Source organism: Aureobasidium pullulans, assembly GCF_000721785.1.
Source record: "Aureobasidium pullulans EXF-150 unplaced genomic scaffold scaffold_2, whole genome shotgun sequence".
Classification (NCBI taxonomy): Eukaryota; Fungi; Ascomycota; class Dothideomycetes; order Dothideales; family Saccotheciaceae; genus Aureobasidium; species Aureobasidium pullulans.
Genome location: NW_021941022.1, coordinates 1,697,458 through 1,714,932, shown reverse-complemented (window position 1 = coordinate 1,714,932; position 17,475 = coordinate 1,697,458). Strand labels below are relative to the sequence as shown.

Sequence of the window (17,475 nt, the reverse complement as noted above, 5' to 3'; positions counted from 1 at the left end):
GATGCGAGACGTGTGGGCATGTGTCGACAGCAGAGTCCATCCATGCATCCTTGGACTTGGCGACGAACTTGGTCTGTGCACTCGACCATCTGACGCTGAGGACCCAAGTCACACTCATCACCCTGACCGAGCATTCCTCCTCAACGAACCTGACCACTTCAAAGACAAAAGCAAGACGAATCATATCATTATAATCATGTGGCTGTGAATTCTTCTCCTAATTCGTTCGCTATGCACAAAAATCACTCAATACTTCCTCGATAAGCATGTAATCAAAGCATTCAATTTCTGTCGTAAACATCTCCAATTCTGACCGGAATCTCAACAAGAAAACGTCACCATCCATAAGATCTCCCCATCAGAAAGGGTATAAGGGAAATCAACGAATGTACGTTCAATGACAAATGAGAAATCATTAAGCAGGGACCAGGTAGTTGCTGGGAACGAGTCCTCTTCTTCCATCCTTGCCGGCCACCTCGGCTTCCCACCAGCCGTCGTCTTGCAATCTCAGGACAGCCAGGATATCACCCTTTGCGAAGGTGAGTTCTTCAGGAATCGCTGCCGAGTACATGTACATTGCTCGAGCTTGAGACACTGTTAGTCATGGCTTTATCAGTCATTTGAGTAATCGACTTACAGAAATTAAGAATGGGTCTTCCATCCTTGGTGAATTGTCTCTGTCCAGCAGAGCTCTGACTACGCACTCTAGTACTTAACTGTTGCTGCTGTTGCGGTGCCTGTTGTGGCGGCTGTTGCTGAGGGGCCCCTCCGCGAGTCGATGCTGCTGCCCAACCACCCTCAGCTCCATAGAAAGTGCTTGTGGGTCTGAGTGGTGCACCTTGTCCTCCTCGCGAGGGTGGAGGGTAGGCTTGGTCGCCTGATGGAGCCAATTGCATCGCCATAGCTGCAGGGTCGCCGCGGCTGCTTGGTGGTCTGCTGCCTGGGCCAGCCGAGCCACGGAATTGAGGGTTGGGACTTGCAGATCGAGGCATACCAGAAACTGGAGAATTACCATGTGATGCATAAGCTGGGTTGTATCCTGGGCGCTGCTGCTGCTGCTTTATCGGACTACTTGATTGTGCACGTGGTCTTGCTGCAGGCATGCCGTTGGGAGGAGGCCCGCCGTATGGATTCGGCGAGGTTGAACGATAGTCCTGTCCTTGAGGAATGGGTTGAGATCTACGGTCGTATCCTGGGCCGGGTCGAGGACTCGTAGCGCGCGGAGGAGCGGGCGAGCTCGTACGTAAGGGTGCAGGAGAGGCGGAGCGCATCATCTCACCAGAGGCCCTTGGATCTCCGCCTCTGCTAGCTGGACGTGAGCCCATCTGAGAAGGTGTGTTGCGTGGAGGAGCATTGAACATGTCTCTCTTCTGTGTCATATAGCTAGCAGTTGTCTGCTGCATCTGCTTGCTAGTGAATGCCGGCTGCGGTGCGCCCAGTCGTCTCATTGGTTGGTCGTAAGAAGGTGGTGGGGTTCCACGCTGAGCAGCACGAACATCAGAGTTGGCCATGAGAGGCGAGGGCGATGCTCTGCCAGCGCCACCCGGTGCGGGAGTTGGAATGCCAGCATAGCGATCCACTGAGACACGAGTCGAGGCTTGCTTTGTGACGCCCTTGAGCTCAGCCAGAGCCTGGGCAATGGGGTCAAGCTCTCCCGTGGGCTCCTCGACAGGGACCGATCTCTTACGAGCGTCAGGTGTTGCAACATCGAAGACATTGTTGCCAATGTTCAGCTGGAAGTTTGCACGAGGGTCAACAGGTTCTGGGTCGGGGCTGGGCATTGGGTCGTTGCCAAATCCGACATTCCTAGCTTCGCGGCCGAACGGACGAGCCGGTGAGGATGAAGTCTGCGGTCTAGGAGCAGCAGCCCAAGTATTTCTCTGAGACGGGCCGTTCGAGATAGAAGCAGGAGCGGCGACTTCATGTTTGCTCTTACGGCGGCCAAAGGGACTGTGATTTTGGAAGAAACCACTTCGTCTCTTCTGCAGTGTCTTGTCGTCCTGCTGGCTGCTGGAAGAAACGGTGGAAGCGTTTAGCTGCTTCATCGGCGAAGTAGGTGGCTCGATACTTGAGAAGGAATTTGCATTGGAGATTTCGCTGTGCGAGTCGTCCTCAGGGCGTGTCGGGCTGGGGATGGAGCTGCGATCGGACGGAGGGCCGAGTCTACAGAACTGAGTCATGCCGTCCATAGGATACTCGTTGTGAGGTACCTTGGGCACGTCTTGATAGGCGTTGATTGGAACAGCCTGTTGGCTGGAGCGACGGGGCATTTGAGGCATGACAGCAGACTGTTGTGATCTTTGTGATCTCTGAGATCTCTCAGAATTGACTGACGAGCCGAGAGCCATTTCTTGAGCCAGGGATGAAGCAGGGTCGTGATGAGACGAGTAAGATGAGGGCTGCGGCGAGGACGAGCGGAATGCCGGATTCATGGTCCGTTGGAATTGAGCAACAGAGTAGTGTGCATCGTCGGAGACGTCAGAAGCGTTGTCGTTGATGTCGCCGCGGCAGAAGTTGATGTACTTTGGAGGGTCAGGAATCTCCTGACCGGTGCCATTGTCCTTGATGAAACCAGCAATGTCCTTCTCGACGTCGCAATCCTCAAGAGACAAACGAATCTTCTCGCAAGAGGCATCATCACTGACGCAGACGGTGGAGGAGATGTTAGCAAAGCTCCAGAGGCTGCTCTTTGTAAAGTCGAGGCGTTCTTCTTCGAGGTCTTGGAACTTGTCGCAAGCAGCCTTCCATTCGCGATTCCAGCGAGCAGTTGTTTCCTCGAGCACCTTGACGGCTTGTTCGTATTCGCTGCTGGTTGCCGACATTTGGATTTGAGTCTTCTCGAGCTTGGCCTTGTTCTTGCGCTCTTCTTGACCCATAACCATGTGGCCTTGTGCGAGATAGCCCTTGATCTTGAGACAGTCCTGCTCGTAGCGATCGCGTGCCTTGTTGACGGTGTGTGTTTGCTGCGTCTTCGTCTTGAGCAGTTTTTCGATTCCGTTCTGAATGATCTTGCGACGTTCCTTGATGCCGCCCGAGAAGGTCGAAAGTGGCTCTTCAAGCTCGCCCTTCATCTGCTGTGCAATGTGTTGGTGCGACTTGCCCATGGCCTCGAGCTCTCCTCGTACGACATCCATTGACATGCGCAGAGTGCCAGCCTCGGATGAGCCCAGGGGTTTGCGGGCAAGATTGAGTATCTTGCGCGAGTATTCCTCCTCGATAGCAGCTCGTTGAGTGTAGAAAGACTTGAGTTCATCGCTAGTGATTTTGGCATTGTGCATGCGTTCGAGCAAAGGGTCGACGCCGGCGTCTTCTTTACCCCAGAAGTTGTTTGCGACTGGGATGAGTGTCAGGGTGTGTTCTTGAGAGCGATGGGTTTAGTATACTCACAAGAGAGCGACACGCTAGGTGCCATCTCTGATCCCGCCATAGCGCCCGGTCGTGTTGTTCAAAGCGATTGGTGATTGTGGATAACGAGTTTGTGTGAATAGATTATTGATGTCTGGTCTGTCGAAGTAGCCCGGTATTATGTCTAGATGACTCTGTGATAGCAAAGAAGATGGAGGCCAGGATGGAGAAACGTGGGTGCATTTGGCTAGTTTCATTGTTGTCATGCAACACCTACACTCCGTCGACACAGCAACGAAGCGTCATCCGACTACATAGCGAACGTCGACATCTGCCGAACTCTTTCTCACCGATGCAACACACCAAGCCATCTTAGTTTTCAACTGTCCTTCTCGAAGAAATCAAACTTAATCATCGTGTCAATTTTACACTCGTCGTTGTGGCTTTCGCGCAAACCATCAGTCCCGCCCAGAAAACCACCTGCCCCTTCATGTGACCGCATCCTATCCGCGTCAATCGCCTTCGTTCTTTATCACTCCCGGACCCGCATCTCACTGATTGGCTTGTGCTTGTCGATCTGCCGGCAGTCCCTTGACTTTGACAACCTTCCAACTTCCAACTCTGTGCGCGGTCTCCTTCTGCTGACGCCTGTCAGGCGGACAATATTGTCATTCGAAGGCATACAATTTCATGTCCAAGGCCGTCAAAGCGATTGAATTTCTCGGAAGATCCTTGGCCTTTAGCTAACCTGTCAAGATGCATCAGTGGTCGAAAGCTCCGTTTTCTTTTGCCATGTCCTACAGGCTCGTGATTCGGCCGGGCATAGGTACTCAGGTAAGCTTTGTTCTACGGTGCAACTTGAGCACAATTGCTCTTCTACCTCACCTGCCTCTCCTTGGCCAATGATCTCAGATGCTCTCGAGTCTTGAGATCGACCTTGTCGTAGTCCACATAATGCCCCTCAGTCAGTATTAAAGAAAAGGCCACGCCGCGTGACTCCTTCGTGCGGGTCGATTCCAGTATTACTCCTTCCATCATTTCAAGCGGTACTGTAAGACATGGGGCAACAGCAATCACAACCAGGGGCTCTCCGAAGGGATGCGACAGGCAATTCGACTCTCAGGTTGTCACGTCGCACAAGGCTTCAGTCCAAACCTCAAAATGTCCTTGTCCGGCGACCTCGTTCTGAGCAAGCGGGACCGTCGTCCGCTTCTCACGATGAATCGCACAATTCCATACGTACTCCGCACGCTACGAGTACCATGAGCCGCTTTTTGCAACATCAATCAGATGCTTTCCTCCATGATCCTGTAATTCCTCCTCCACGCCATACACATTCGAACGACAAGCATACGAACCCATCAGGAAGCTCGATGAGGCCACTTTCGGTTATAGACGCAGCTTCCATCGCCGCATGTGTCGCCCACCGAAATCTTACGACTCAAAAAACCACGTTGCCCCAAAACTCCAAGCCCATCAACAATGCGGCTGGCCCTATTCGCACCAGCCAAGAACCGATCAGAGTCCAGCAGCCTGGTGTTGGCTCTCAGCCCAGAACAACAGCTCACGATAGCCTCATCAGCAACCCTGAGGTCACTAAACATGTGCCTGGAGCTTTCCCTATTCTCGAAGAGAGCACAACCGATAATCCCAGACACACAATGAATGTGACAGAGCTTGAGATGTTGCCTGGAACGCGTCTTCCGTCTGTCAAGAGTGAGGAACGGGTCCCCCTATTTGTAGAGCAAGTATTGGTTCCAGGAATTACAGCTCTCCAGAATGTGTCTAACTCACTGGACACGAAGAACATGCCTAGATCTAGAGGCTCTTTTGCCGGCCATAAATATCAGGTCGCCAACCCTTATTCGCGGTACCACCCGAGCTATCCAATTGACAATCAACCTGTCCTTCAAAGGCACCCCGAACAAGTCCTGAGCCCAGTCGCCGAACGGCTTGATGAAGACCATTTCTTTGCTCTAGAGCTAAACCAAAAGTTGGCGAGGGAGGAAAAAGAAGCCTTCACAAAACAGGAAGCAGATGACCGCAGATTGGCCATGGCCATGCAAGAAGAAGAAGACACCAGAAGAGCAGCAGAAGCCCAACCTCAGACTAGGGAATGCGTTGTCTGCTGTGAGTCTCTCGATCCTCTAACCTTCCCAGCCAGACCACCTTCCAGTGAATGCACCCATCGTCCTGAAGTCTGTCCACCTTGTCTGCAAAGATGGGTAGCTACGAAAGTCGCCGCCAACGATCGAGGCAGAATATACTGTCCACAGTGCGTCATCCTTCTCAATCACGACGACGTCCGCCGCGCCTGCGACCACACAACCTTTGCCGAATACGACAAACACGCAGTACTAAACGTTGTCAGCCGCATGGTCAATTTCAACTGGTGCTTGCGTGCAGGTTGTGACGGCGGTCAAGAGCAAGATGGAAAGACACTAGGATACATGAAATGCCACTCTTGCGATTACGCCCAATGCCTTCATCACAGGATGCGCTGGCACACCGGCGAGACCTGCAAGCAGTACGACGAGCGCACCAACAACCGCCACAACGAAAAGACTGAAGAGATGATCAACAACTCACTCCTTACCGCGTACCTACAAAAATGTCCAAGATGTCAAGTAGTGTGTGAGAAGAACGGTGGATGTAGGCAGATGATTTGTAAGTACCCTTCCCAACGACTTACGGAGATCGTATGTTAATCAGAACTACTAGGCACGAGGTGCGGATGGCGGTTTACCTGGGAAAAGGCAAGAAAGCTTCCGAAGGTTAAGAAACCCGTGGGACCTAGGCCAATGAGAAGTACACTTCGTGTGGAACCACCCACAGGACTGCGGGCCCGTATCGCCCGATTCTTGTCCCCGTAGCCTTTTATATCATTGTAGAGAATGGACATATAATCACATGATGAACACACTTGACGATTGTGATTGGGACTCGTGAAAATATAACGTCAAGCGCCTCAGATGGCGTCGTGCACAACTGCGCTTTACATCGCCACCAACCAAAACCATCTTCACCGATCTCTCCTATCGAACAAATCAAAAGAAAGCCAAAGATCTCTCAAGCACTTTAGAAAAACTGCAAAAAAACGGAGTAGTCTCGTGCTCGCATGTGTCTGAAAGTTATTAGTAAAGTGTTTTGAAGTGCGAAAGTATTTGCCGAAGCTGGGGTTCGAACTCACCATCCTTAGTGCAGGGGCCATGCTAATCTTCTCTGTATAGTTATAAATTGACCAAATGCCCAGAGGGCAGAATTTAATTCCATTCTGGGCGTTTATATAGTCTGAATGTTTGCCAACTCTCCTCCAACAGAAAATCGCTGCCAACACGATGGAAGGCAGCATCGCTGTCTAAGGGGGAGAGTGCGACTTGGGAAATGATCATGCGAAAATACGCGCCTGTTTCGCATGCAGCGCATGGAATCTGCTCATGTTTCTCATTGCCTTGAGGTGATTTAAGGCGGTCAGGGTGTGGAAGCGGGTGTAATTTTGGAACGAGTGGGATCTTTGAGTCCTAACTATTTTGCAAGAGTTTCTTGATTGGCTGTGTAAACGAGGTATGTGGACGACATCTCCATCGCTGCACCTTCTACCAACTACCAAAGACGGAATTGGTCATGGAACTTCAAGTGCGAAACCCAGTGTTGGGAACAACTGCTTTCATCGCTTGGAGCCCCAAATCTGCCAGTACACGCATCCATAGTCCTTGTGGCATTCAAGGGCATATCCGCCAGTTGTTCCTGGCTTGGTGTCATGGAAGCCTATGCCATGTCAGCGGTCGTCTTTGACGACGTAAAGCCCGAAACTCACACTCGTTGACGACTCTCTGGAGCGTCTCCCTGCAAACAACTTCACGGTCCTTGACGAGGAAGTCAACATTCGAGTCGATTCCAACTTGAACGTCGATGCCACCAAGGTCAACCGTGCTATCGACAAACTCAAACCTCGCCATGATCGAAATTGCGGTATCATTGAACAGGTAGGCGCGCTCCGGGTCTGGAGTAAAGTTTCTGAACCTGTCCAGCGGGAAGTAAAGAGGTGGGATGTAACTGGAGACTTTCGCGATCTTGTCGGCGCAGAACTTGTCGATGGCCAGATGGGCGTTTGCGGTAGAGAGGTGAGCGATGGTTTTAGGATCGAAAGAGTCGTGGATCTTGCAGTCGACGAAAGTCTCGCGTGAAAGCCCATTCTTGAAAAGATATCTGGCAGGGTTGTTCAAGTTGAGATCTGCGCAAGTCAGTGATGTTGGAGGAAGACGGTGGGCATCAAGACCTTTATAATTTTCACGAAGGCTGAAGAAAATATCATCGTAGGGTGTCAGCAGTAACACACCCTTGCGGACAGATGCAGTCGTAGAGGCAACCGATGGCGGTCTTTTAGCTGACCAGGGAAGCTCTTTCGACACGGATCTGGCGGAAACCCTAGGAGAGTCCATCCAACCCTGGGCGGCGGCTGCCAAAACGGCGAACATCAATACGAGTATGATTGAACGCATATTTGACGAGTATGTGGGCTGTGCAATAGGGGTTGCGTAATGATCTGGTGTCAACAGTTGATGGTAACGTGATGGAAAATGTAGGGGTGCGCAGCGCTGACAATCCAAGTGCGAGGCCGAACAAACAATAAATTCTCCTGGTTCTCTTCACTCGGAGATACCTATTCGGGTTCTAAAGCCTTCTAGTACTCTGGACTAGTAGAAAGAAAAACACGACATTTAAGGCCCTTTTTGGTGAGGGAGTTTATTTAATACCTTAAATCATACATCTTCGACTCGCCTCGATATTCGATTTGTTCCTAACCTCTTGTTTAGCATACTTGGCGGTATTATGCGAGTTTAGACGTGCCAAACAATCTGAACCGCAGTTGAAGTCGCGAACCGAACGGGCCCTAATATCAGGTCTGGAGCAAAACTTACACATGAGCACGGTCATCTATCTCCTCTCGAATCAGTGTCGCTTCACCTCATTCGTAGTGAATTGGGGTGTTCATTCGCAACGCAGTCCCTCGAACATGGATCTCGTCTAGTCCAGGAGGCGCTTCCTTCATCACTCAATTCTTGCTGTCGAACCTCTCTCAAGAGTTTGTCCCCGGCCGATCGTGGACCAGCGTAACATGTACCACTTGACTGACATTGTCGTCATCTCAGTCAAATTTTGAAGACGTGCGACTGTGCTATTGCGAATCCCAACCTGCATTGACTTGAATTGTAGCGTTGATCCCTTCTTCTCCTTTGCTTATAAGATTTGCGTCCTGGCTCGAGATATCCTGCTTACGCTCTTGGAGTCAAGGTAGATGTGGAAGGCTGCGAAGCTCTTTTGGGTACGCCCATCGTCATCAGTCTCATATCACAACCCAATCGGCATGCTCCGCGACCCTCATCAGAATTATCAGAACCATCAGAACCATCGATGTAGCACAAGCATCCCTCCCACTTGTGATCCTCTTTCTCTATCTGCATTTAGTATGGTCAACTCTGTACACAAAGACAGGTCGCAGTCAAAGTCACACCTTTGTAGCTTAGTTTATCTGTTTCAACGTTAGAACAACTCTTCCACAGTCGTCACAACACGGAATATTAGTCTAGACCTAGTATCCTTGCTCGTTAAGCGTAATAGGGCCGGGCATTGCTTTCTATATAAGGCACTCCGTCATTTAATTAATGACTAGTAGTAGAATTATGCTAATCGGAGATCGACTCGTGCTCTTCCGGAGCATTAGGGACGCTCGCTTCTTAAACCGGAAAGTAACCTTCGTCTAGTATACTAGTTAACATAATAGGTTTCTTATTAGTGTGTAGTAGCTCCTAGTTCTTCGACATAGCTTATGAAATCCTAGTTGCGCATTAGAACTCCGGGCAGATTTAGGAGACTAGCGAAACTTCTTATAATATCCTTATAGTCGAATTTGTTATAGCTAAGTCGGCAAGACTCTCGATCCTAGATAAGACATTCGTAGCCTTTCTACTTATAGTCTTGCTCTTTGATCTATAGAGATTATTGTTAGCTTCGCATGTCTAGTTTTAGTCGATCGAATTGACTCCTTTGCAAAACTAGTCATTAATCGTTCTAGCGACTAGCTCTCCCTCTCTACACTCGTCGCAGTTTAACAATACCTACCGGTAGGGCATTCGATCTCATCCAAGCGGAGACCTTCATTATCATTGCTCTTATGACCACTGACATTTGGTTAAAATCTGGCGTTGGATCTTCCCCTGCCGGCCACACATTGTTGCCTTTCTGGAGCATCATCGAGACTTTCATTTCGACCCGAAGTATCAACTTCGCCGACTTCAGCAACAGCACGTTCGGTTCCTTGTTGGTTCATAGTAGCTTCTTGATTCGCGAACGTACTGTACTCGGCCCCGTTACTTGTAGATTCCGCATCAGAGCTCAATGCTCCATGGTCGCCTCTCGAGCGTTCGGTTGGAGATTGATCATCGCTGTCAGTTTGCTGATTTTGTGTCGACCGAGGGTTTTTGCCGTCCTGGATATCCGCGGCAGTATGTTCACTGTCGTCGCTTTCGGTGCTGTCATTCAGACCATCTTCGTCGTGTGATTTGTCGTCTGAGCTCTCTGGCCATTGGCAAATCGGGCGGATGTTCATCGGATGCATACAAAAACAGTTCTTCCATCGATAGTCTTCAGCCTCGATCTTTGGTTCGAACAGTCAGTAACGTTTCTAGAAAGAGAAAGCGACTGTGCTTACACCTTTGCAGTGAAACTGGTACCATGGCTGGCCAACAGTTTGTTCCGCACCACCGCATTCATCGCAACGCGGTGTTTCGAATCCACTGGGGCACTCTTCACCGTTGCTCGCGTAACTTGCTTGTGTAAGCATGTTGGCCGATGTAGATTCATTCTTGACTGCGACGATGTTTGGCGAGATAGATGCGAATGTGGCGGTGTGCGATGTCGATGATGCAAAACTGGTCGCAGGCTGCAAAGACATCCAGGCGCGGTCGTTCTCCTGCCTGTGATACTGCAATTGAGTGGGCAACTGTCGCGCAAAGGGTTAAAGGTTGGCGCCAGGCGAGAAACCGCTTGCGACAAGCGTATGTGCCGCAAGAAGGCAGAGCGTGAGTACCAAAGCGGAAAACATGGTGTCGGGTGTGGTTTTTAGTTGATGAACAAAGTGTGCTGTTGAAGATATAATCGCAAACAACTCTTAAGGCGGTGATCGTCACATGCACTCGACACCAACACACGTGCTTGTAAAACTAAAATTTCGAGCCGAAACGTCTGAGCTAAGTTTCACATAACCTCTCCACTCGTTGGAGACATCAAGTTACTCACATGTGCGGAACAAGACACCGCCAATTCCAGTACTTCTCTTCGGCTACTCTTCCTTATCGACAACACTCGTTCTTTCTACCACTTCACTAGTCCATCTTTGATGGAGACAACAGCTTTGAGTGGCTTGGCGGAGGTCATTCAAAGTTCTTGTCCTCGGTAGTCTCGTAATTGTTTCATCGTCCTACTGCAGTGAGAGTCAGTATGGAGACGAGAAGGAACGAGGAGGCTGAAGAAATATCACACTCACTTTCTCAGGTAGTTTGATATGAACAGCCTTTGATGCCGTTGTACGTTTTGGCGATCTCGAACAGATCATGGTCCAGCTCGCCCCCAATCGAAAAGCCGCCGTCATCTCTAAAGGCGGAGAGCCAGATAATTTTTCTGACATGGACCGGTATTTGACTGAGGATCTGGCGAACCAGGCCGATGAGAAGAGGAGTGGTACGATATCTGGCACCACCTCCAAGCCAGCTTTGAGACGCCTTGGAATCGCAATCGAAAAATAGGAACAGCTCGAGAGTATGGAGTGACTTCATCTTGAAGAGGCCACCCATATCGACGGGAGCAACGTTTCCACCCGACTCGTATAAGTAGACCGTCACGTCGAGGCCAAGATGTTGAACTCTCTCTGCCGTCTTCGAAGGAATGCAAGACAATCTTTGAGCACAATGGATGGCTCCTGGATAAGGACTGAGTGCATAGCCCATTGCCCATTTACGATCAATGTAGGCGTAGGTGACTGCCTCGTCATAGATCTGTTTGCAGACACGGAGAATGTTGATGCCAATGGTGGGTTTGATAGCAGGTTGATCGTCGGTGCGTTGGACACAGTAGTCATCGTCACCTTCATAGCCAACCTTGCCTGGTTTCGAGAGGTGTAGAGAGTAGACGAGATCGCGAAGTTCGCGTGGGAGCCTAAGAAAATCGAAGACGCCTGGTGATTCATTGGTGGTTGACAAATCCATAATGTGAAACGCGCATACCCATAAGGGATGCTTAACGTTGCGAGATATCGACGTTCGGATGTGTGAGGTTGATGAGTCAAAGTGTTATTGAATTTTGCAGCCTTCACTTCAGGCAGAGGTGGGAGGTGGAAGCGATGTCACTCGCAGTTTCCTTGATTGCGCTTGTCGAATCGAAAAGGTCCTTGGCGACTGCCGCAAAGCACCTGGCTTTGCAAGTTGACCGGGACATACATTGCTGCCGAATCAAGCATGCTTCACCATCTCCGAGGCGATAGGTACCCTGCCTTCGAAACGCGGCATTTCTGCTAGACTCACATGGACGCTCAGCATACACCTGGGCGGAGCCATGTGAAAAGATGTTGGAGGCGAGAGATGAGTCTGTTGACCTCTCGTCTGCACAGGTAACGGTGAACCATGAAATTGCCTACCGTCATATACTCCCTGCTTCTTGCTCTTACCACAACCACCATTGCTTTATCGACAGGCAGTGGTGGCGCAGCGGTTCAACGTCAACTCGTGTTTGGCGCTCCCTGTGTACCAAAGGTCATTGGTTCGATTCCCAGCTTCGACCATGGCAAGAGTCTTGACACTCCATTCAGAAAAATAAATGAAACCATTAAGTTGATTCCTTTCCCCCACGAAAGGGCTCTAGACGACTGAGCCTTAGTAGTGGGGGCTTGTTTTGCTGAAAGTTGTGGTGTGGTTGTGTTTTATTTTGCTGGAAAAGTTGACATCGACATCTGTTTTGACTGTCTTTTTGGCAGATCTCAGGCCGCCATCTAGGTTGAAAGTCAAGAACATCGTCCTAGAAGAGGTCATCAACACGGTCTTTTGATCGCATGGAAGTCTGAGAGGTGTCAGCCTTCTTTGTAGGCTTCGACGAGACTTGTGTTCGTTGTCCACACGCCGAAAATCACCTCCTCGCTTCGACTTCAAGAATCTGAGCAGACGTTGTTGAGTTCGAGATTTCTCGCTCTACGCATGAAGACTCGACTATTTCTGCCTCATCGTCTTAGACGCATGCTGTCACTTGTGTCGCCATAGATCTACGCGGTTACTTTTTCAACAAAGTCGTGTTCGATAGGAGCGTACCGAACAGCTCATTCATTGCTTCAATCTCGAGCATGTCGTGAGGTCTCCTGCCTACGTTGTTTCGAGACAATACATCCAGAAATGGGGAGGATGACAGACTTGTTTGTGCAAATGGGCAGAAAGCAAAATCAAGGTCATGCTGCCTTGTGCTCGCACAGCTTTCTAGCGATTTGGTTTCACTTGTCTTCGACTTATCAGAGCTCGGATAATTGCTCCCCATTGCGTCAACCAGATTTACTCTGAATTTCTGTCACGACTCGACAGATTTATCCGGCACAAAGTCGAAGACGAGAATGTTCTTTGTAGGCAGGTCTCATGCACAGGAGAAGACGTTGGAGCAAAGTTTACCAGTGACGAAACCCATGCCTTCGAAACGCGTTCTGATTGGCTGATCCACCACTACTTGGCACACCTCTCCAGGTCTTCTCCACAACACATGCCTCGAGTCCTTGCCATCCATAGGCTCATGACAACAAACGTTCTTTCACGCCGCCGTGTCAGGTACTGATTATCAGCTTCTACTGGACCCTTGATCTTCAGCCTGCCGCTGCAGCTTTCTCTCGGCATGTGTATGCATTCATAGGCTGGCAATGAGTCCCTCGTTTTCTCCGAAGAAGATACACCGAGGTCAGGAGGGGTAGCGGGGTGTATGCCGCATGCGGAGGACGAACTTTGCGACATTGTGCCATGAGTCTGTTGAAAAATGTTGTAGGCGCGTTGAGCACGAGTCGCATGTCTGAACGCTTTATCATAGCAGGTTGGTCCTGACCCTTGCCTCTGGGTCTCCTTTTGTCTCTCTGCATACCTTTGTATTTTGTTACCCATTTCTACTTGTTGTCGCAACAATGGCTGTACAAGGAGTGCTTCATGCACTCACCGATCCCTTGAATCAAATCAGCCTTGCTACTGTGTTGTTGGTACTCCTTCTCGTCACCTACTTTACTCTCTCCTTCACCGAACTCGAAACCGTAGGCAAGCTCTTCAATGCTGCCACAACTGCCGCGAAGTTTGCATACTCCTGCTTCCTGAAGCCTCATACCGGCGACAACACTGGCAACCAGCAAGATGCTCTCGAGAGCTTCTACAAGACTCAGGCTAGCATCTATGATGTGACTCGCTCGAGGCTACTTCGTGGAAGAGAAGATATGCTAGCTATGTCTGCCGCTCAATTGCGCTTTCAGCTCGAGCAAGGACAATACAATCGCAAGCCTGTATGTATTCAAGATAGACCTTGAGCCGCGCGCGGACTGCCTGCTTCGCAGTTCATGCGTGAACACATTGCTAACCACCCTCTCTCATCAGGTATGGGTTGATTGTGGCGGCGGCACAGGCTGGAACATCGAACAAATGGAGAAGTTCCTTCCCGTATCCAGCTTCTTCCACGCCGTCTACCTAGTCGACCTCTCGCCATCTTTATGCCAAGTCGCCAGAGCCAGATTCGCCCGCCTTGGCTGGAAAAATGTCAAAGTTGTCTGTCAAGATGCTCGCACCTTCAAGCTCAGCGACTACGAGGAAGGCCCAAATGATGAGAATGCTATCTTCAGCATTGGCAAGAGTGCACTCGACGAGGGCAAGGGAGCTGATGCTGTCGGAGCAGATCTCTTGACCATGAGCTACAGTCTCTCAATGATACCAGAATTCCACCCTGTCGTTGACTCGCTCGCCAACCTGCTTGCGCCTAACGGCATCATGGGTGTTGTCGACTTCTACGTTCAAAACCAGATCCAGTTCCAGTCACGTAACTACGTTGGTGGTGTCATCGATCGTCACTGCATGTGGATCTCTCGTGTCTTCTGGGCTGCCTGGTTCGAAATGGACAGAGTCTTCTTGGATTCATCACGTCGTGTAAGTACACTAAGTCAAGTTCTGGAGTCCAGCACTTACGTTTGCTCCTAGGACTACCTTGAGTACAAGTTCGGCTCCATTCTTTCAGTGAACGCCCGCAACCACTTTTTCGGCTTTAGAATCCCATACTACATCTGGATCGGCTGTCCCAAACAAACCAAGTCGTCCATGACCAAACTCGCCGCTCTCGACGCAGCCGTGACAGAATCTCCCTTCATCACAGCTCTCGATCTCCAGCGCAAGCAAGTAGGCGGTGCTCGCAGACCATCGTCTGCCGAGCGTAGATCGAAGGCATACGAATCCGCCATCGTCAACCTTTCAGCAAGCCTACCTCTACCCGCAGCGTGGTACCAACAACACCACTGGCGTATCTACTACGACGAGCAACTGCAAAAGCACAAGCAATTCGGTGACGAATACATCTACGCTTTCACGTGGGAAGACGCAAGAGTCGATGCCCGCCTGCTCAAGATTACATCCGAGGATGTCATCCTGGCCATCACCAGTGCAGGCGACAACATCCTCGCATATGCTCTTGAGCAACCAAAGCGCATCCACGCTGTCGATCTCAATCCCAATCAGAACCATCTCCTCGAACTCAAGGTTGCAGCCTTCACTGCCCTCGGCTACACAGATGTATGGAAGCTCTTTGGCTCAGGTAAACACGATGACTTCCGCTCCTTGCTCATCAACCACCTGAGCCCCCATCTATCCTCCCAAGCCTTCGACTACTGGCTCCACAAAGGCGAAGCCACTTTCGGCACAAAGAGCAAAGGACTCTACTACACAGGCGGCAGCGCCACAGCAATCCGTCTCGTATCCTGGCTAGGCCGCCTCCTAGGCATCCGCGGCGACCTCGAAAACCTCTGCAAAGCCTCCACTCTAAACGAACAGCGCGAAATCTGGAGCAAGCGTGTCCGCCGCGTCCTCCTCAGCCAATTCCTCAGCTACACCGTCATCGGCACCGAAAAGTTCCTCTGGAAAGCCCTCGGTGTACCCGCCGCACAACGCCAAATGATCGAATCAGATTACCTGCGCCAGACCGATCGCGAAGATGCTAAAAGCCTCACTGGCGTCAAGTCAGGTCAAGCGATTTGGGAGTATGCGGTAAACACTTTGGACCCTGTTGTCAACAACACACTGGTGTCGGAGGAGAACCCATACTATCTGATCTGTTTGCAAGGGCAGTATACACAGCGTTGTCATCCCGAGTATTTGGCACCGAGAGCTCACGTCAAGCTTTCAAAGGGAAATGCTTTTGATGGGTTGAGGATTCATACGGATGAGTTGTGTGAGGTTATGGCTAGGATGGCGCCGGAGACGTTGACGATTGCTGTGCTCATGGATTCGATGGATTGGTTTGATCCTGAGGGTCCTGAGGCTGATCATCAGGTCAAGATTGTCAATCGTGCGCTCAAGTTTGGTGGGCGTGTTTTGTTGAGGTCTGCTGGGTTGAGGCCTTGGTATGTTGATACGTTTGAGAAGCGTGGGTTCAGCGCGAAGAGAGTGGGAGCTCGCATCCCGCCAGGCTCTTGCATTGACAGGTATGTTGATCTACAGATGTCGTCTAGAGATGTTGCTAACTTTGAACAGAGTCAATATGTACGCTTCTACTTGGATCTTGACCAAGGTTGGAGGTGTTGCGGACGAGAAGGAATAGTAGGACTACGCACGATAATGAATGACTTAAGGATTTCGGAAGCCTCGAAAATGTCGATAATGGAATAGGTTTCACGCATACTAGTAGACAAAAAGAATAGAAAAGAACTTTATGTGAACAGATCGTGGTCTGAAGAAGGTATATCATTTACCGATTGTATGCGCCAAGAGAAAAGGGAGAATATCTGCAAAGAACAAGAGAAAGAGGTGTGGGTGGGGGGAGGGTTTCGTGCGAGGATATCATTTTCTTTGCTTCTTTGTTCAAGCCCTCTCGGCCTCGAGTTCCCGCTCGGCCTGCTGGTAGTACTTTGCAGTGTCGACACCGTGCTGGTTGTGGTTGACAAAGTTGAACCAAGGCATCATGTGGATCCAGATACCGGAGTAGCGGGATTGACGCGAGGCAGCGCCCTGCATGTACTCGGTCAACTGGCTCTTGCCGTAGAGCTCCTCGCCGCGCTTGACCTTGTCGACCATTTCGCGCATGTCCATGTCGATTTCGCGACGGTTCTCAGTGAAGCCGTAGAAACGGTCTGTTTTGAGACTGTGTTAGCCGATCTTGTTCATTGTGATGTTTTCTAGCCCTTGTATTCCGATGTTCCCAAGCTCTTTTATCCGGGAGGAGATTTTCCATATCGATTGATGCGGCTCTGGTAGACGTACTGATGGATCTCGAGTAGCAAAGGTAGAAACCGGCGAAGAGACCGATACCGCCAGAGAGACGCATAACACTGGCAAAGACGCTGCGGGAGACACCGGAGGGAGAGACGCGCTCCATCAAGGCCATTGTAGCGGGGACCGAGGCACCAAAGCCGACGCCGTAAAGGTAGTCGCCGGGGCGAGCATAGCTGATGACGCGCTTGAAGTGGCTGGAGAAGGCGATTTATTAGACCCGGGAGGAATTCAAGGCGGACGAGGAGCTGAAGAGCTTACGGGTCACTGTCAATGAGCTGTGAGACGTGTTAGCGAAGGGAGTTTGGTGAGCGATTGAGCAGCGTGTCATACGGGGTACTCGGTGTTCAGGGCCTTTGCGGGCACCTGCTGCCTCTCTCTCATTGGCACATCTGTGTAACTCGGCATGGCGGCGATATGTGTGGTTGTATCTACGATTCAAAGGTCGTCGTTGCTTGATTGAATGTCGCATCCGCTGCCCGTCGACCACTCTTGGCATGGAAGACGCTCAGGCCATTTGATTCCCCACGTTTGACCTCTGACGACTTCCTCATTCGTCACTCAGAACGTAACAACTCTTGCCAAATCGCTTAACCCGTGC

At 50.5% G+C, this 17,475-nt stretch overlaps 9 protein-coding genes across 9 annotated transcripts; 3 read left to right on the top strand and 6 right to left on the bottom strand.

Moving 5' to 3' along the window:
• Positions 1–200: 200 nt before the first annotated feature.
• M438DRAFT_342423 (uncharacterized protein) lies at positions 201–3,560 on the bottom strand. The gene is made up of 3 exons (XM_029904754.1): positions 3,388–3,560; positions 638–3,334; positions 201–585 (listed from the first exon to the last, which is right to left on the bottom strand). The coding sequence occupies exons 1-3, from the start codon at positions 3,425–3,427 to the stop codon at positions 416–418; spliced, it is 2,907 nt and encodes a 968-aa protein (XP_029765068.1). The 5' UTR covers positions 3,428–3,560; the 3' UTR covers positions 201–415.
• Positions 3,561–4,188: 628 nt separating this feature from the next.
• M438DRAFT_402666 (uncharacterized protein) lies at positions 4,189–6,261 on the top strand. The gene is made up of 2 exons (XM_029909610.1): positions 4,189–6,012; positions 6,067–6,261. The coding sequence occupies exons 1-2, from the start codon at positions 4,404–4,406 to the stop codon at positions 6,216–6,218; spliced, it is 1,761 nt and encodes a 586-aa protein (XP_029765067.1). The 5' UTR covers positions 4,189–4,403; the 3' UTR covers positions 6,219–6,261.
• A 32-nt stretch (positions 6,262–6,293) lies between these two features.
• On the bottom strand, positions 6,294–6,848 carry M438DRAFT_93715 (uncharacterized protein). Its single transcript, XM_029910411.1, has one exon. It carries the CDS (start codon positions 6,695–6,697, stop codon positions 6,368–6,370), a length of 330 nt encoding a protein of 109 aa, XP_029765066.1. The 5' UTR covers positions 6,698–6,848; the 3' UTR covers positions 6,294–6,367.
• A 57-nt stretch (positions 6,849–6,905) lies between these two features.
• Positions 6,906–8,123, bottom strand: M438DRAFT_402665 (uncharacterized protein). The gene is made up of 2 exons (XM_029909609.1): positions 7,163–8,123; positions 6,906–7,113 (listed from the first exon to the last, which is right to left on the bottom strand). Exons 1-2 carry the CDS (start codon positions 7,845–7,847, stop codon positions 7,013–7,015), a joined length of 786 nt encoding a protein of 261 aa, XP_029765065.1. The 5' UTR covers positions 7,848–8,123; the 3' UTR covers positions 6,906–7,012.
• A 1,309-nt stretch (positions 8,124–9,432) lies between these two features.
• On the bottom strand, positions 9,433–10,300 carry M438DRAFT_362141 (uncharacterized protein; the record flags this gene model as incomplete). The annotated part of the gene is made up of 2 exons (XM_029907560.1): positions 9,433–10,003; positions 10,058–10,300. The coding sequence occupies 2 exons, from the start codon at positions 10,298–10,300 to the stop codon at positions 9,539–9,541; spliced, it is 708 nt and encodes a 235-aa protein (XP_029765064.1). The 3' UTR covers positions 9,433–9,538.
• Positions 10,301–10,546: 246 nt separating this feature from the next.
• M438DRAFT_93691 (uncharacterized protein) lies at positions 10,547–11,725 on the bottom strand. The gene is made up of 2 exons (XM_029910410.1): positions 10,892–11,725; positions 10,547–10,828 (listed from the first exon to the last, which is right to left on the bottom strand). The coding sequence occupies exon 1, from the start codon at positions 11,607–11,609 to the stop codon at positions 10,896–10,898; it is 714 nt and encodes a 237-aa protein (XP_029765063.1). The 5' UTR covers positions 11,610–11,725; the 3' UTR covers positions 10,547–10,828; positions 10,892–10,895.
• Positions 11,726–11,730: 5 nt separating this feature from the next.
• Positions 11,731–12,443, top strand: M438DRAFT_342420 (uncharacterized protein). Its single transcript, XM_029904753.1, has one exon. The coding sequence runs from the start codon at positions 12,024–12,026 to the stop codon at positions 12,267–12,269; it is 246 nt and encodes an 81-aa protein (XP_029765062.1). The 5' UTR covers positions 11,731–12,023; the 3' UTR covers positions 12,270–12,443.
• Positions 12,444–13,546: 1,103 nt separating this feature from the next.
• M438DRAFT_311594 (uncharacterized protein) lies at positions 13,547–16,295 on the top strand (the record flags this gene model as incomplete). Its single annotated transcript, XM_029902476.1, has 4 exons — positions 13,547–13,912; positions 14,004–14,546; positions 14,598–16,090; positions 16,140–16,295. 4 exons carry the CDS (start codon positions 13,547–13,549, stop codon positions 16,204–16,206), a joined length of 2,469 nt encoding a protein of 822 aa, XP_029765061.1. The 3' UTR covers positions 16,207–16,295.
• A 34-nt stretch (positions 16,296–16,329) lies between these two features.
• On the bottom strand, positions 16,330–17,281 carry M438DRAFT_311593 (NADH-ubiquinone oxidoreductase-like protein 21 kDa subunit). Its single transcript, XM_029902475.1, has 4 exons — positions 17,208–17,281; positions 17,136–17,152; positions 16,866–17,071; positions 16,330–16,735 (listed from the first exon to the last, which is right to left on the bottom strand). The coding sequence occupies exons 1-4, from the start codon at positions 17,256–17,258 to the stop codon at positions 16,467–16,469; spliced, it is 543 nt and encodes a 180-aa protein (XP_029765060.1). The 5' UTR covers positions 17,259–17,281; the 3' UTR covers positions 16,330–16,466.
• Positions 17,282–17,475: the final 194 nt, after the last annotated feature.

What these genes read in the sequence shown, in the direction of transcription:
- M438DRAFT_93715 (XM_029910411.1), bottom strand. Translation starts at nt 6,697, where the DNA reads ATGCTGCCTTCCATCGTGTTGGCAGCGATTTTCTGTTGGAGGAGAGTT.
- M438DRAFT_342423 (XM_029904754.1), bottom strand. Translation starts at nt 3,427, where the DNA reads ATGGCGGGATCAGAGATGGCACCTAGCGTGTCGCTCTCTT. An exon ending in ACCTAGCGTGTCGCTCTCTT is followed by an intron (nt 3,335 to 3,387) that starts GTGAGTATACTA and finishes CACTCATCCCAG; the next exon opens with TCGCAAACAACTTCTGGGGT. An exon ending in AAGACCCATTCTTAATTTCT is followed by an intron (nt 586 to 637) that starts GTAAGTCGATTA and finishes CAGTGTCTCAAG; the next exon opens with CTCGAGCAATGTACATGTAC.
- M438DRAFT_342420 (XM_029904753.1), top strand. Translation starts at nt 12,024, where the DNA reads ATGAAATTGCCTACCGTCATATACTCCCTGCTTCTTGCTCTTACCACA.
- M438DRAFT_402665 (XM_029909609.1), bottom strand. Translation starts at nt 7,847, where the DNA reads ATGCGTTCAATCATACTCGTATTGATGTTCGCCGTTTTGGCAGCCGCC. An exon ending in CCAGAGAGTCGTCAACGAGT is followed by an intron (nt 7,114 to 7,162) that starts GTGAGTTTCGGG and finishes GACATGGCATAG; the next exon opens with GCTTCCATGACACCAAGCCA.
- M438DRAFT_311593 (XM_029902475.1), bottom strand. Translation starts at nt 17,258, where the DNA reads ATGAGAGAGAGGCAGCAGGTGCCCGCAAAGGCCCTGAACACCGAGTAC. An exon ending in TTGCTACTCGAGATCCATCA is followed by an intron (nt 16,736 to 16,865) that starts GTACGTCTACCA and finishes GTCTCAAAACAG; the next exon opens with ACCGTTTCTACGGCTTCACT.
- M438DRAFT_93691 (XM_029910410.1), bottom strand. Translation starts at nt 11,609, where the DNA reads ATGGATTTGTCAACCACCAATGAATCACCAGGCGTCTTCGATTTTCTT.
- M438DRAFT_402666 (XM_029909610.1), top strand. Translation starts at nt 4,404, where the DNA reads ATGGGGCAACAGCAATCACAACCAGGGGCTCTCCGAAGGGATGCGACA. An exon ending in TGGATGTAGGCAGATGATTT is followed by an intron (nt 6,013 to 6,066) that starts GTAAGTACCCTT and finishes CAGAACTACTAG; the next exon opens with GCACGAGGTGCGGATGGCGG.